The 15,576-nt window shown below is 53.9% G+C and overlaps 2 protein-coding genes across 2 annotated transcripts; one reads left to right on the top strand and one right to left on the bottom strand.

Moving 5' to 3' along the window:
- Positions 1-102: 102 nt before the first annotated feature.
- Positions 103-4,640, bottom strand: Alkbh2 (alkB homolog 2, alpha-ketoglutarate dependent dioxygenase). Its single transcript, XM_032887052.1, has 3 exons — positions 3,957-4,640; positions 1,612-1,810; positions 103-430 (listed from the first exon to the last, which is right to left on the bottom strand). Exons 1-3 carry the CDS (start codon positions 4,168-4,170, stop codon positions 124-126), a joined length of 720 nt encoding a protein of 239 aa, XP_032742943.1. The 5' UTR covers positions 4,171-4,640; the 3' UTR covers positions 103-123.
- Positions 4,641-6,604: 1,964 nt separating this feature from the next.
- Ung (uracil DNA glycosylase) lies at positions 6,605-15,289 on the top strand. The gene is made up of 7 exons (XM_032887022.1): positions 6,605-6,802; positions 7,489-7,695; positions 8,508-8,603; positions 11,998-12,095; positions 12,432-12,520; positions 13,262-13,440; positions 14,289-15,289. Exons 1-7 carry the CDS (start codon positions 6,680-6,682, stop codon positions 14,427-14,429), a joined length of 933 nt encoding a protein of 310 aa, XP_032742913.1. The 5' UTR covers positions 6,605-6,679; the 3' UTR covers positions 14,430-15,289.
- Positions 15,290-15,576: the final 287 nt, after the last annotated feature.

The following is a 15,576-nucleotide window of genomic DNA, read 5'->3' as shown; positions in this document are numbered from 1 at the left end:
TTTGTCTCTCTAACTAGTACCTATGTTGAGCAGCCCACGACCACCCATGACTATAGCACCAGGTGATCCGGTACCTTTGGCTGCGATCCACACAAACACCAATAAAAATAATAAAGACATGTTTTATTTCTTAGTAGGTAAAATTTTCCTAAAAGTCAAGTTGATCCGAGGAGCCAGGACCCTCTTGCGGATGGGGAGACTGTGGTACCAGTGGGTGTTGGTGGGGTGGTTCATCATCAGCAGGCTTCCGTGGGCCAGCTGCAGCCTGACCACCTCCACTGCCCTCCGGGGCCTCTTCCCCCGAGAGTCTTTGTGCCGGAAGAGAATGTCTCTGCAGGCACCGAAGGAGACGGACGCGATGGGGCTCCCCGGGGCCAGTTCTCGTTCATCGTCTCTGTGCTCCCCAATGTGGTCACAGCCGTCTTTGTACCTACAGTGGGGACAATGGTGATTCTTACAGCCTGAAGCAGCATGCTGGTTCTGTACCCTCCTAGCCTGTGAGGCCACTGAGCCCAGCCTCAAGTGTCCTTGCCCTGTGTGCTGCTAAGAATGACAACAGCCCCTTACAGGCTCATGTTGACACACTTGTCCCCAGCTAGTGGAACTATTTAGGACTAATCAGGAGGTGTGGCCTTGGTGGAGTAGGTGTCACTGCAGTGGGGCTTTGATGTTTGAAGAGCTCTTACCAGGCCCTGTCTCTCTGTGTGTGTCTTTGTGGCTTGTGTCTCTGTCTCTGTCTCTCTCTTTCTCTCTCTCTCAGTCTTGCCAGCAGATTAGGCTGTAAAGCTCTCAGTCACAGTGGCAAGCCTGTCTGTTCGCCCTCCTAATCGGTAAGTGAGCCTCAGTGACATGCTTCTTCTAGAACAGTAGCTTTGGTCGAGGGGTGCTTCTTTTAATACCTGCAGACCTCACATCAAGTAACCACGCCTCCCAGTCAGGCGATGGAATAACTGTCACACTCCTCCCCATGTTCGCTAACCATCCCCCACCCCTTCCTAGACGCTCCCCCCTTCCCTCCACACCCCTCCCTCTCCATGCTCTCATCTCCAGTGACAACAAAGGGACTCCACTCCACGGACACCTTGAGCCCACTCTGCACCACTCTGAACACTGGTTATCTCCAGCTCTCTAGCTAGTTACCAGGCCAACCGTCCCAGCCTGGAGGAGCCTCCCTCTAACCACCTAATGTGAAATGACTTTCCCTTTAGCTCAGGCCTCGAATCTGCCGTCAAGATGGTTGGTTGCTCTAATGGAACCACAATGAGGGTGCTACTGGCACCTACAGGGTGGAAGCCAGGGGTATGTTGGGCATCCTGGTACATAGGTCAGCCCCAAGTCCAGCCCCATCCTCAACCCAGCCAACCTCTCACTTCTACATTCAAGCTCTCCTCGTGCGTATGTGGGTTAGTGTATGTGAGCAGAGGCACTCGTGGGAGTTCATACATGTGAGTACAGGTGCTCACGGAGGGCAGAGGTGTTGGATCTGCTGGGAACTGAATTTGGGTTCTCTGCGAGAGCGGCACACCCACCCGCCCAGCCCAGTCCACTCCAGAAGGGCTGTCACAGATGTGCACAGTGCCAAACTCTTCCCTTGGAGGAAGCATGCGTTACCTGTTCACGAGCACAAAGTTGAAGGTCTGTCCTGTCACCCTGCAGACTCGGTCTCGAACTTGCTCTAGAACCGGAATCCACGGCTTTGGTGTCAGGGTAAGACCAGAAAACGTATATGTGAGGCCAGCGTCCCCATAGGTCGCCTGCTTCCTGGGAACACTGTGCCACTTTCCGAACACCTGCACCTTGGCCAGTGCACCTGTGCAGACAAAATGGGAGTTCTGTCCCTGACCCTCGCCCGGGGGCAGACAGCAGAGTCCAGCACACCCACTTGCCACAGATTCAAAGGGGGAGAAGTAGAAGTGGTGTTTGTTCCCTCTGCTCATAATGTATAATGCCCTGTTGGGGACCTCTTACCCTAAATCACTGTCCCAAGTATTCATAAAAGGACCCACTATGTGTGGACACAAGACATGTAGACAACATGTATGGACACACTGTGTGCAGACACATGAGATGTAGACATGCTATATGCAGACCTATGAGGCATGTAGGGACACTGTGCAGACATATGAGATATGTAGACACACTTTGTGCAGATGCATGAGATATGTAGACACACTATGTGCAGACACATGAGACATGTGGACGAATTAGCATTAAAACCAGTGGGCCACAAAAACAAAACCCAAGAGCATGACTGGGCTTGGGACAAAAGGGTTCTGCAGGAGTGAGGGAGTGACAGAATCCGGTGTGTATGAAAACAACCAAAATACATCATATACATGCACGAAAGTGTTAAAAACAAAACAAAACCATGGGTGATTTGTGATAGGTTATCCTTCTGCTGCTGGTGAAAAGCCGAGTCAAGCCAGATTAGATTATACTAAATGCAGGTTTACTGGGGAAAGTTCAATGGACTGGGGCCAGTGAAGTCACCATGGGGGAGGGGGAGGAGAACTAGAAAAGGGCATGCTGGAATGCACTGAGACCAAAATGTCTGGATTACGTAGAAGAGCTTCTGGGGGAAGGGCAGCTTGCCCCTGGGCTGGAAAGATCACAGTTGGGGGCAGTGTATGCCAGGAAGGGACTGAGGGATGCTGGGAGAACCTGGAGGCCAGGTCTGCTTTGGTATGTAAAATAGTCCCTTTGTCCCTGGTCCCAAACCAAACTTGGCCTAGGAGAAGGCACCTGAGGCCATCTCTCTCCCCTTCCCTTTTAAAACTTTGTTTTATGTATTTAAGTATTTTATTTTGCCTGCTTGTAATGTCTGTGCACTCCTGTGCCTGGTGCCCTCCCTCCGAGGCTGGGAGAGTGTATTAGAGCACCTGGAACTGAAGTTACAGAGGGTTGTGGGCTGCCGTGTGGGTGTTCAGATCCAGACCCGGGTCCTCTGGGACAGCAGCTAGTCTACTAGTAACCACAGAGCCATCTCACACATTTATTTAATTATGGTCTTTAAAAGACAGAATCTCAGGGGTTGGGGATTTAGCTCAGTGGTAGAGCGCTTGCCTAGCGAGCGCAAGGCCCTGGGTTCAGTCCCCAGCTGGGGGGTGGGTGGGGGGGCACAACAAAAGAGGATCTCACGCAGCCCAGGCGGCCTTGAACTCCCGCTCCTCCCGCCTCCACCTCCCAAGCTCTGAAATGACAAGGACACACCACCACACACTAGCGTCATGCTTTAAAGCCTCATCTTGGTTGCCTTAAGTTAGGGCATAGTGAAGTCCTCAGGGCTGGTTGGTTTTGTCAGCTGTGTGATTCCTGAAAGATGGGCTTATGGCCGCTGGTTCCGACCCTGCCTGCTCATCGCAGCTTCCCGACATGTGTTCTCCAGGCAACACTGCACCGCCTGCAATGCCTCAGACGCTGGACTGACTGCCGGGGTACATGGCCATCAGAGTTCTGGGCAGCAGTAGGCGTTCAGGTTAACTAAACAGCCTTCAAGGGTACCTGGCTACTTGCCGTCTCTTCTTGGCTGCACTTGAGTGTGATTGCTCCTTTGTTTTGGCAATGCTGGGGGTCTAACCTGGGGTCGTGTGCGTGCTACAAGTAATAGCGACTACTGGCCCAAAAGACTGGTAAAAATCACCGAGGCTCAAGCTGCGCCTCCAGCTATTCTGACTCAGTATCACAAAGAACCCAAAATGGTTTGATCTGAGGGCTTGTTTTGCCTTTGTTTTTGTTTTTGTTTTGTTGTTGTTTTTTTAACTTCCCGGTAATTCCAACCAGGAGCCAGGTAATTTCGTTAGACCTCGTGGGCAGCTCGTATTTCAAACCTAACCTAACCTAACAACCAGAGGTGCCTAGACCGTGACCTAATCCGTCACAGCCTGAGTTCACGCTTCTCCTACTGACGGCGCATTCGGTCCTCTCACGAGCCTGACACACGTAAGACCTCCGCCTACCGGTAAAATACTCCACTTCTTGCTCCAACTCTCGGAAAATCTGGTCTGCCTCGGCCTTGCCGAACAGGACGGTGTAATCGCAGTTCAGACCTTCCGCGCGAAAGTGTTGCCAGCCCGGGCTCTGCATGTCGCCTGAGGCTTCTCCCGTAGGGGCGGGCTCCTCCGCTCCCCCTTGGATGCCGCCCCGGTCCGGTCTCACAAGGAACCTGTCCATGCCGCCGCCCCCGCAAGCCACAGACGCGTCCTACCAAGGAAAACGAGCGCATTAAAACTCCTAGGAGGTGCCTGGCGGGCAGCAGCCAGGCGGGGAGCTTGCAAACCCCACAGGCCTGCTCTTTAGCTCAAGTCGTCCTAGCACAAGCGGACCCGAACCACGCGTCCTCAGGCTCCAGGCGCCTAACTGCAGGGATCCAGAGCGCGCATCCCCAGGATCGCCCCGGAATGGAGCACAGGCTACAAACGGCTGCCCAAACCTTCAGGCTACACACGGGACGACGCAGGCGCAGAGGAGCGGGGCTCGCCCAGTTACCCGGAAAAACAGGATGCCTCTGTTCTGCGCCCCGCGGGGTAGGGGTTAGCACGGGGACGCAGCCGTGCTCCACGGGAGGGTGCGGAGCGGTGACCCGCGCCAGGGCTCTGCACAGACGCACGAATCTCGGCAGCACCGCAGCCCCAGGCGCCCTCACCCCGCCCCTCACGCCTGCGCGGGACTTCCGGGCGCAGCGCCCCCTGCCGGCCCCCCCTGCACACTGCAGGTTGCTGCCTTCACCCTGATGGCTCTGCTACCTGTCCTGGCCGGGGGCTGTGTGTAAACCTGCACTTCTGACAAAGCCACAGCATTGTCTGACCATCTCCACTTAATGGCCCTGCCTGCTGTCAGCTATTTCTGCTCGCTCTTCTCCACAATTCCAAATAAATGTGTTTTGCGTTTGATTTCCTTTTGTAAGCACAATGCGTTTAGATATAACCGCGGTTTTTTGTTTTTTGTTTACACCAGAAGAGGACATCAGATCCCATTACAGATGGTTGTGAGCCACCATGTGGTTGCTGGAATTTGACCTCTTAACCACTGAGCCATCTCTCCAGCCTCCAATATAACCCCATTTTTTAATCTCTAGCTTCAAGGACAGCCATTAGGTGTATATAGTATGTATAAACATATACGACGTTTGCGCCTGTTTTTTCTTCTTTCATTCCTGGTACGGAAAGACCTGTGACGGTCGTTTCTTGCTCCCGGTGGCACAGAAAAATCACTATAAATAATTATGATCGAACTTTTCTGTGAATGCTGATTTTATTTCACTTGAGAAAATGCCTTTTGGCGCTCGACCAGCGGTAAAGTGTTATGTCTCTATGAACCGCTGCCTATGGGAGCACAGGTGGGTGCTCAGTGATGAGCAGCTCTCTCCTACAAGCACTGGACACTGTCACACACCAGCTGGGCACAGGTCCTGTCTTACCCACAATGTATTTTGGAGCTGGAAACAAAAGAGCACGATGTAATAAACAAGATTACTTTGTACAACATGGACCTTGTAAGCAGGATGACAGGCCGGGGAGTAGGAGGGTGGGGCAGAGGACCTGACAGGGAAGAGTCCCAAGCCAGCACTGAAGCTTACCACGTAAGGGACAAAAACCATAACATGTGAAGACCTTAGAGGTTCAGCTGGGGAGAGGCGAGCAGCCCGGAGAACTGCTAAGAAGTTGGGAGTCTAGGCAATTAAGATTTGGAAGCTGCAGCCCAGGCTAGCCTATAACAACTTGTGTAGCCAAGGTGGGCCTTGTGTTCCTGATCCTCCTGCCTCCACCTCCCAGATGCTGGGGTTACAGGGTGTGCTGCTGCTCAGTGGAATAGGAGGGTTTTTCCCGGGCAGTCGTCAAGGTTTAATGTACACCCGCAAAAGGTCACTTGTGAGACTCAAAGTGAGCCTTAGCTACAGGGAGACAAACCCCGCCCCCCATGAGACTAGAGAACCAAGTTCTATGCAAAAGCAAGAGGTTTATTGTTCCAGCGTGCTGGGTCGTCCTGCACCCAGAGAAGAGACGACCCCTTCTCTTTCTTTCATAAGCTTTTTATACAATTTTTGAGGGCAGGTTATAGCAACAGCAACTAGGCACCTAATGATTGGTGGTCCTGGTGGCCTTTAATTGGCTGGGCAGAGAGGGGGGTCTCAGGGACCTTCCCTATCTCCAGGTGGAAAGTTCCAAGTCGGGACTCTCTCTGACACTCAGTAGAAAAGATTATTGTACCTGGGGGTTGGGGGGGGATGGAGATAACTGAAAGCTGCACAGTGGAATGTAGGCCTGAGGAAAGTGCGGGAGGTAAAGAACAAGGGGGTGTATAGCTCAGCGTTTGCCCAGCATGCACAAAGGCCCTGAGTTCAATGCCCAAAGGGGACTGAAAAGGAGGAAGGGAGGGAGGTTTATCTGGGGAGGTGGAACATTTCGGGGCTCAAACTCAGAGGCCTCCAATGCTTACATCAGTAAGACCTGGAGAAAGACCAGCTTTTAGAGCTAAGGTGTGCAAGCAGCAGGCTCTCCTTACCTCGCAGGCCTCACCCACCTGGGGGCGGTGCTGCGGCCCCTCCCACACATGCGCACTGGGTCCCACCGCCCCCTGCCCAGCCAGCCTCCCCGCCCCAAGCTAGAGTCCTCGCGGGTGGCTGCACGCCAACTTTGAGCACGGCTGCACGAATCCCGGAGCTCCGTGCTCGGGTGCAGGCATGATCGGCCAGAAGACCCTCTACTCTTTCTTCTCCCCGACCCCCACGGGGAAGCGGACCACGCGCAGCCCGCAGCCGGCCCCAGAGAGCGGAGTGACGGCCGAGAACAGCAGCGATGCGGCGGTGAGACTTGCAGGGTAGCGCGGGACGGAAGGACGGCGGGGTCCCGGGCAGGAGCGCCGCGCACGCCGCTGCACAGATAGACTGGGATGCCTTAGAGATTCAAAACAGCCGCGAGCTGTGGGCCGCCGCGGCGTGGGGACGGGGCTCGGTCACTGCTGAACCAATCAGTGTACAGCGCGTCCGTCCCGCTTCTCGCGTGGTCCAATCAGAAGCGGTAGGGGACCGGACCTGTTTTGCCGCGAAAAGTCCGCGTGGAGGTGTTTGGGTCAGGCGCACGTGGGGCAACACTCGGCAGCCCGGGACTGGGGAGAGCGGGGTCCGGGGCAAGAGAGCCGGACGCGCAGCTTATTAGCCAGGCTAGGGGTTCAAAACAGTCTTGCGCGTCGACGGCCGCCATGCCGAGACATCCACCAATGGGAACGGAGCTCGGCCGCCGCAAAGCCAATCGGTATGCAGCGTGCCCGCCCCGCCCTCACGTGTCCAATCAGAAGCGAAGGGGGCGGGAACAGTTTTGCCGCGAAAAGCCCGCGTGGAGTCCCGTGGACTCGTAGGCGGGCCGAGCGGGTTCCGGGTTCGGCTGGACCATGGGCATCTTGGGGCCGCGGCCTTTGAAGTTGGCGCGGAGCCTGCGCGCGCCGCGGGGAGCCAGGCTGCGGAGCCTTACTCCCGACCCCGACTCCTGGCAGGCCAGCCCCGCCAAGAAGGCCCGGGTGGAGCAGGATGAGCAGGCCACGCCGCCCTCTTCGCCGCTTAGCGCCGAGCAGCTCGTCCGCATCCAGAGGAACAAGGCCGCCGCGCTACTCAGGCTCGCCGCCCGCAATGTGCCCGCCGGCCTCGGCGAGAGCTGGAAGCAGCAGCTGTGCGGGGAGTTCGGGAAGCCGTACTTCGTCAAGGTCGGTGGGGTCGGTGGGCGCGTGTCCAGCCTCCTCCTGTTCCCTCCCTTTCCGTGCAACACTTACAGGGGCGCCGGGGGGTCTGGGCTACAGTAAGGGTTGGAAGGTGGCGTCCTGGTTTCGTGTTTCGGGGAGGGGGGTGTGGAGGTCACGGGGCAACTTGGGGAACTTCACTTAGCACGTGGATGGGGTGTGGGGGGTTAAATCAGGTTGGCGGGCTGGGCGCCAGCGGCCTTTAAATGACTTTTTGCAAGCCACCTGGTTTTCCAGCCAGGAAACCCTGGGGTAGTGAACCATCAACCAGAGCGAACGAAATGACCTTTAATCTTTTATTAAAAGTCGGGGAAGACGACTGAGGCCTCAGGCTGTAACCCCAACTTTAGAGAGCTAGAGGCAGGAGGAACCTGGAGGTGAGGGCAGGCCTCAGGCTTTGTGCTACCTGAGATCCTGGTTTGTTTGTTTTTTTTAAAGGAGAGGGGCGGGGTTACTGTGAAAGGAAAATAGCCCCTCCTATCATCTTTGATCCAGCCTAGAGTAAACGGATAAAGGTACTTCGAGGGGAACAGGTGCAGGCTTCCGGTTGTTTACAAAAAAAAGTTTGGGGCTGGAGAAATGGCTCTGAGGTTAAGACAGCGACAGTGTATTCGTATGCAATAAATAAATCTTTTTTAAAAAGGAGTTTGGGTTTAAATCCTACCGAAAAGAAGGCAGATGAGGCTTCAAACACCTTTTACAAGAAGGTTTTTAAACCTGATTCTCAACAGTTTCCAGTGAGAATGTCCTTTTAAATCTCCTTTTATCGTCTAAACCAGCTCATGGGCTTTGTTGCTGAAGAAAGGAAACACCACAAGGTCTATCCGCCCCCGGAGCAGGTGTTCACGTGGACCCAGATGTGCGACATCCGTGATGTAAATAAATAAAGCTGGGATCTGGTTAGGGGGGAATCAGTGGCGTTTCGGGCTATTTGATAGTAAACATGGAGGTTTTGAGGTTTGATTGTATTCAGGAAAATTCACATACCCCTTTGCTTTTGTGCTCACTTTTTTTTTTTTTTAATTATCCCTTTGCCATATGTTAGCACTAATTTATTTCAGTCTGTTGAGCATAGGCAACGGGGCTGGAGAAGTGAGGTTATTTCTGCCCACAAGATGTACGTTGTTGGGAAAAGGCAAAGAGAAGCCTTACGGTCCCACATACCCATAATCTCAGCACTTGAGGGTTGGAGGCCAGCCTGGGCTACTTGAGACCCTAATTCAACAAAATACAAGGCAAAAATAAGGACAGTTGTGTCTTCCCCCGAATTAGGATGGCCTGGAGGTACTGGGTTCGGGTTGCCTGCCTAGCTTGTGTGAGTTCCCTCCATGAATGACCATCTAATTGAATAATCGTTCTCAGCCACAGGGGTGACTTGAGTCCCTTGGTTAACCCTGTCTTCCCTGTCATGGCTTCTTTGTCTTTCTCAGAACTCGTAAAGAGATAAAAGCAAATGAGTAGATCTCTCACAGTTGAATAACGGCTTCCAGCAGCCTTCACCTAGGCGGAGTCTAGGCAGAGACTGTCACCTCAGGCATACAGGGCCACGCCACTCAGTGACAGTCTGTTATCTGTCATAGCCTTCCCTGTCAGGACCACCAAGCTGTGCCCTTATTATTTGGAGAAAGATCTAAATCACCCAGGCAGGCTGGCTTTGGATACACTTTTGTTCGGGCTGACCTTAAATTTCTGGTCTGGCTGGGCCGAGGTGGTGCACACCTTTAATCCCACCACCCGAGAGGCGGAGGCAAATGGATCTCTGAGTTTGAGGGCAGCCTTCTACATAGTGAGTTCCTGGATAGCCAGAACCATATAGAGAAACCCTGTCTCATAAAAGTACAGGGTCTCGAGAAAAAAAGCAACAGCAAGACCTTCTGGTTTAGTTTTTCCATTTGGGATTTTTTTGTTTTGCAGCATGGGGGGTGGGGGTTAAACTCATGGTCTTGTTACTGTGTTTCACCATAGAGCCACACATCTGCAGTCTTGTGGTTTTGATGACCTCACCCCCCACCTCACCCCACAAGTAGCTGGGATTGTAGCCTGATTGAGTCCTGGCTTGGGTGACACGGTGCAGGGGGAGTCTTCCCTGGGCTGCCCTAGAGTGTCACCCTCCCTTTCTCTCTTTACATTTATTTCCTCTGTGTGTAGCAGTGCACACCACAGCACACTTGGGGTCAGAGGACAGCTCAGAGGAGTCAGTTCTTTCCCTCCGCCATCGGGTTCCGAGATTGAACCCAGGTCATGGGGCTCGGAGTCGCAGCTTCAGCCACTGAACCATCTCAACCCTGTCCTTTGCAGCACATAACTGGCTGTCGTGCTTTGCAGGGTGTGGTGACATCGCAGTGCCTTTGGGACGTCCATCACCTCAGCCGTCGATCTTTGCTCTGCCTTGGGTTTTTGTTTTTTAATGTACATTGCTAGTTTGATTGCGTGCATGTCTGTGAGGTGTCAGATTCCTGGAACTTGAGTTACAGCAGTCGTGAGTTCCCATGTGGGTGCTGGGAATTTTGAACCCATGTCCTCTGGAAGAGCATCCAGGGCACCTAACCACTGAGCCATCTTTCCAGTTCCTGTGTTTGCTTTTGGTTTGTTCGTTTTTTAAATGTTCTGGCATTTTGGCCTGCATGTGTCTTTGCTGCACATGCGTGCAGTGCCAGGTGAGGCCAGGAGAGGGCCATGTGGATGCTGGGAAATGAACCCAGGTCTTGTGCAAGAGCAGCCAGGGCTCCTAACTGCCACACCGTCTCAGCGGTTCTTTACTCCCTATTGGGCACATTCCAGACCTTTCTTGTAACTATTTTTGGCATATTTAATTGTTGTCAACTGCAGTTACTCTAAGGAACAGCGGAGTGTTCCCAGTTGCTCCTGCCTGTTGCCAGCCCGGCCCATCCTTTCCAGGTTCCCAGTCGCTGTCCGCCACTTCCCTTTCACTTGGTCAGGAGGCCTGCGTGGTGCCTGTAGGCTCTCACCCGTTGTGTGCCTTTGCCAGCTTTCCTGTGTGTCACCCACGGTTACTTCAGTGTGTGTCTTGGTACAGCACGCAGGGTCTGTGTCCAAGACTGTGTTCCAGCCTTGCCCCTGCCTGTCACTGTCTTGCAGGATTGCCCGTGTACACGCTGTCTGGGGAGGCCAGTGGAGCCTCTTGCCTGTCAGGCCCTCACCTCCCCTTACAGTGTAGACAGGTGATCCCTGCTTGCCGCAGCATTTTGAGGCTTTCAGGGTTTTTCCCTGTCACTGTTAGTGGCCCCGGAGATCTCACAAGTCAGTCGGGGTGGTAAGCATCTGACTGCAGGAGCAGGCCACTGCTTCAGCCACGCCTGACCCTCAGCAAACCCCACAGCTCGCGCCTCAGAAAGTGGAACACAAGGCCTCCTCTGCATGTTTGGTGGGGATTTCTGTTGGGAAACACAGGCTCAGGAGCCAGGCATTCTGTCCCCAGTTGTCCCTGACCTGTCACCTGAGTCCTAGAACAGGAAAGGGAAAGCCTGCAGCTGAATTTGCTGGGAACAGAGGGTGTTAGCCACACAGGAGATTCTAGAAAGAACAGAGACTCTGTCCAGAGGTCAGCCTTTCAACACCTGAGAAAGGCACCTGTGCACATGGCTTGCCAGCTACTCCCACGCCCGCATCCTGGCCTCGTTGTCTCGGGGCTGCAGAGTACAGGGATCCCGGCGCAGATCTGAGAAGGCTTAGGCCTCCCACTTCTTCGTCCAGCAGTGTTTTCCTGTGAGAGACAAGAGAACAACCTACAGGAAGTGGGCACAGGAGTGTAGTAGCCCTTTGTAGACCAATTCCACTGAGTCAGATACGGTTTAGGGAGTCCCTAAGGCAGAGCACTCTCCTCCCTGTGTCTGCTTCAAGACGGGGTCCTCACTGACATACCCTGTCACCTATCACTGAGTCTTTCTACCCTTCCCCCCCTTAAATCCTGCTTCCTGTGTGACTGAAGATGTCCCAAGCTGCTTCCAGTTGTTCCAGGTTTTGTTGTGAGAAGTGGAGAGAAACCACCCTGCATCAAGGCTGGCTGGGGGACAGGTTGCCACTGGGGGTGCTGGCGTATGCACCCCATGTTTTGTTTTTGTTTTTGTTTTTTTTTTCTTTTTTTCGGAGCTGGGGACCGAACCCAGGGCCTTGTGCTTGCTAGGCAAGCGCTCTACCACTGAGCTAAATCCCCAACCCCGCACCGCATGTTTTAAATCCTTAGCTGAGCAGCTGCTGAGCCAGCCATGTGTTCTTTGAACTGAGTGGTACCGTCTGACCCATCCACAGGTGAAGGTTGTCATTCTGGGACAGGATCCATATCACGGACCTAATCAAGCTCACGGGCTCTGCTTCAGTGTCCAGAGGCCAGTTCCACCCCCGCCCAGGTACGCCCGCCCCCCACCCCCTGCAGATGCCTACTGGCAGGTTACAGGTGTCATTGCTGGTGGCCTGGGTCACTGAGGGGCGGCACTGCTCTGGGCTTTTGTACACACACTTGGGAAGTGTGTCATGACTGCCGAGCTCATTAAGTCTTCCTCGCTGCTGCTCTGATTTCCGGTCTGACGGGGTGACCTCGCAGGGCTGTGGCATTGGTCTCTGCTGGTTGCTGGTCTCTCCCAGGCTGGCTTTGTGTCTAACCCTTTCAAGCCCACTTTAGAAACTGGAATTTATAGACTGCTGGGGATTCTGGTTGATTGTGCTTTTCTCTGTCTTGTTTTCAGTTTGGAAAACATTTTTAAAGAACTGTCTACAGACATCGATGGTTTTGTTCACCCTGGCCATGGGGATCTGTCAGGGTGGGCCAGACAAGGTAACCAAGCCTGGCGAGGTTTATGTCAGAAAAATGCTGGCACCTGCTCGCTTGTGCTCGCTTGTGCTCGCTCGTGCTCGCGTGTGTGTGTGTGTGTGTGTGTGTGTGTGTGTGTGTGTGTGTGCGCGCGCGCATACATGCTGGTGGAAGTCGGAGACCTTAAATTCCCCGGGAGCTGGAGTTACAGGCAGTTTGTATCCAACGTGGGTGCTGGGTGTTAAACTCGGGTCTGTGAGAGAGCTGGTGTGCTGAACTGCTCAGCTACCTCCTGCCGCATTGCTGTATGTTAAAGCATGGCCACACTGTAGTGGGGGTTCTGATGGGGCCCTAGGGGCCTGCTGTACCCATGTTACTTAGCCTCAGCCACTCCTGTTTCAGGTTGCTTGCTCCTGGCGGTCCGTTCTTGGCTTTTAACTTTGATTTTGTTGGCAACAGCTATTTGGGGCCCGTTTTCTCTCCTGGTTCTTCAGGAGATTTGTGTTTTTGGTTTTTGTTTACCACCCCAAACTGGAAGGTGCCAAAAGGGCAGACGCGAAACCGCACACTGTGGTGTGCCTCACGGGTCCCTCCCTGCTGTCCTATTGTAAGACTGTGTGTGTGGCCTGACCTCCGTCTGCCCTGGGTGTGTCGTGAGAAGTGTGGTCATCCGTAACGGACCGTTAGCTTGCGCTGTCTCTGTGGTCATCTGTAACGGACCGTTAGCTTGCGCTGTCTCTGACCTTCCTCCCCACTGTGTCACAGGTGTCCTCCTCCTCAACGCCGTCCTCACTGTCCGCGCACACCAAGCCAACTCCCATAAGGAGCGGGGCTGGGAGCAGTTCACGGATGCAGTTGTGTCGTGGCTGAATCAGAACCTGAATGGCCTTGTCTTCCTCCTCTGGGGCTCCTATGCTCAGAAGAAGGGCAGTGCCATCGACAGGGTATGTGTCTTCTCACGCCTGTACAGAGAACCGGGATCCCGGGTCTGTGCAATCTACTGTGGCTCATGTGATCCCAGAACCTAGGAGGTGGGGGGAGGGCCCTGTGGGCAAGCCTGGGCTATGGGATGACACCATGTGTGCCCCGTCCACTATGACTGTAGTTGGCTTTCCACTGGCAGATGAGCAAGTTCAGACAATGGGATGCTCAGTGTGGTTAGCAGTTAACAGAAGCATCACCCTGGCCTACAGTCAGGGCACCCTTGTCTGCATGTTTCTCGGTTCTTCATGAGGGAGTCAAGTGTCTTGCTTCTGAGAAACTAAGGACTTCGTAGGAGGCCAATTCCACTGAGCCAGATATGGTTTAGGGAGTCCTTAAGGCAGAGCACTTTGGTTTTTCTCCTCCCTGTGTCTGCTTCAAGACAGGGCCCTCACTGACATACTCTGTCACCTGTCACTGAGCCTTTCTACCCTTATCCCCTTAAGTCCTGTCTTCCTGTGTGACTGAAGATGTCCCAACACTGCTTCATAGGCGCCCTGCCCTCGCTCCCAGGCTGGTGGCCAGTATTTGTAGTGATGGCTGTGGTCGGTGTAGACAATGGGCCAAGGTGGGAGGATAGGGGAGTTGAGGACTTCCAGGTAAACAGTTTCTAGGGGCTCCTTAGAACCACACAGACTGAACCTGGCGAGTGTGGCATCTCTGGCTTTGAGGATGAGAACATCACCCAGTGTGGTGTGAGCGCTGGGTTTTGTGAGTGCTAGGGGTGAATACACCCTAGGAGATGGGCAGGGCAGGGAGTGCACAGCTGTCTGGAGATACAGTGGCCACTTTCCACTCTGTCCTTTTTCAGAAGCGTCACCATGTCCTGCAGACAGCTCATCCCTCCCCGCTGTCGGTGTACAGAGGGTTCTTTGGATGTAGACATTTTTCTAAAGCCAATGAACTGCTCCAGAGGTCTGGCAAGAAACCCATCAACTGGAAGGAGCTGTGACCCTGAGGGCAGTGTCTGTCTACAGCAGGGCTTTCCAGTGCTGCTGCTGAAGCATTCGCCCTTAGAGCGTTACTGAAAATGGCCCTGTTCTTCAGTTCCCTGTGGGAGCAGAGAAGAGAAACAGATAGGTCTCTCTAGAACCACCATGAGCCGCCAGGACACAGAAACTGTGGCTTAACCAGGCAGAACCCCTCCAGGCCCCGCAAGGTGGCTGTTGAAACACCGACTTCTCAGAGACCAGCAGCCGCATCCTCGGTCTGTGGGCTGCCTGGGGTTTGAGGAGAGAGCTGTAACTTTTGACCAGCAGTTCGGTGCCAGCTGCTGTCCGCTGCCCTGTGCTGTTCGCTTTGCCCTTTAGCGTTAGATAACAGAGTGTCCGGGTGTGTGCTTCCAAAGGCCCTTTTGTCTCAAGGAACCCAGGGGTGAGTCCTGGGAAGTCTGGCTTACAATAGAGTCTGCTTCCTGGTCACAAAGAGCGTGGGTGTCTCCTGGGCTCACCAGTGGCTGCTGTCTAGCCTGCTTCTTGGCTCACTTGGCCTTGAGCAGGTGCTGGAGTCCAGCACAGCAGAGACTGGGTTTGATTTGTTTTAACTGAGGGGGGTGGTTTTTCTAGTGCCTGTGGAGTTAACTGTTTCCTCACAGCAGACTGCCTGCCACACGTGCTGTGTGTGGTGGTGGGATCCAACTCCGAGGTGCTGTTTTGTTTATGGGCTGAATTCACACAGATTGTGCCTTTCTGCAACACCGGAGAATGTTATATTTTTACGAGGTAGGCAGGTACTTTTATATTTTTTCTTTCCTTACTTGGGAGACTGGAGAGCGGCTGCGTAAGCAGGACAATAAAAGCTAGTTGAACCTTGGCTGGGTGCCGACCATTCTTCAGTGTTTGTTTCAGAAGCCTGTGTTACTGCTGTCACCAAGGCGACCACTGGTTGCAGGAAGGGCGACTCTGTCCTTGTACCCTGCTCTCAGGTCTCCATGGGTTCACCCACTGCCAGCCAGGAACAGCTTGCTGCACTGTGCCAGGGGCAGGTTAGCCAGAATAGGGGTCTACCAGGACCCCATGGGACAGTTTCCTGGTGGGGAAAGTCGTCTTCAGGGGTCTTGGCTCACCCACCCATCCTCGCCAACTTCTGGCCTGTGAGCT

This window comes from Rattus rattus, chromosome 16 (genome assembly GCF_011064425.1).
Source record: "Rattus rattus isolate New Zealand chromosome 16, Rrattus_CSIRO_v1, whole genome shotgun sequence".
Lineage (NCBI taxonomy): Eukaryota > Metazoa > Chordata > Mammalia > Rodentia > Muridae > Rattus > Rattus rattus.
Note: the sequence above shows the minus strand (reverse complement) of the source record. Positions and strands in the feature narration are given on the sequence as shown.

Excerpts from the sequence above, each read along its gene's own strand:
- Alkbh2 (XM_032887052.1), bottom strand. The coding sequence starts at position 4,170 with ATGGACAGGTTCCTTGTGAGACCGGACCGGGGCGGCATCCAAGGGGGA. Across the intron at positions 1,811-3,956 it reads AGAAGTGGAGTATTTTACCG|GTGCACTGGCCAAGGTGCAG; the intron begins GTAGGCGGAGGT and ends TTGTCTGCACAG. Across the intron at positions 431-1,611 it reads AACTTTGTGCTCGTGAACAG|GTACAAAGACGGCTGTGACC; the intron begins GTAACGCATGCT and ends TCCCCACTGTAG.
- Ung (XM_032887022.1), top strand. The coding sequence starts at position 6,680 with ATGATCGGCCAGAAGACCCTCTACTCTTTCTTCTCCCCGACCCCCACG. Across the intron at positions 12,096-12,431 it reads CCAGTTCCACCCCCGCCCAG|TTTGGAAAACATTTTTAAAG; the intron begins GTACGCCCGCCC and ends TCTTGTTTTCAG. Across the intron at positions 13,441-14,288 it reads AGGGCAGTGCCATCGACAGG|AAGCGTCACCATGTCCTGCA; the intron begins GTATGTGTCTTC and ends GTCCTTTTTCAG.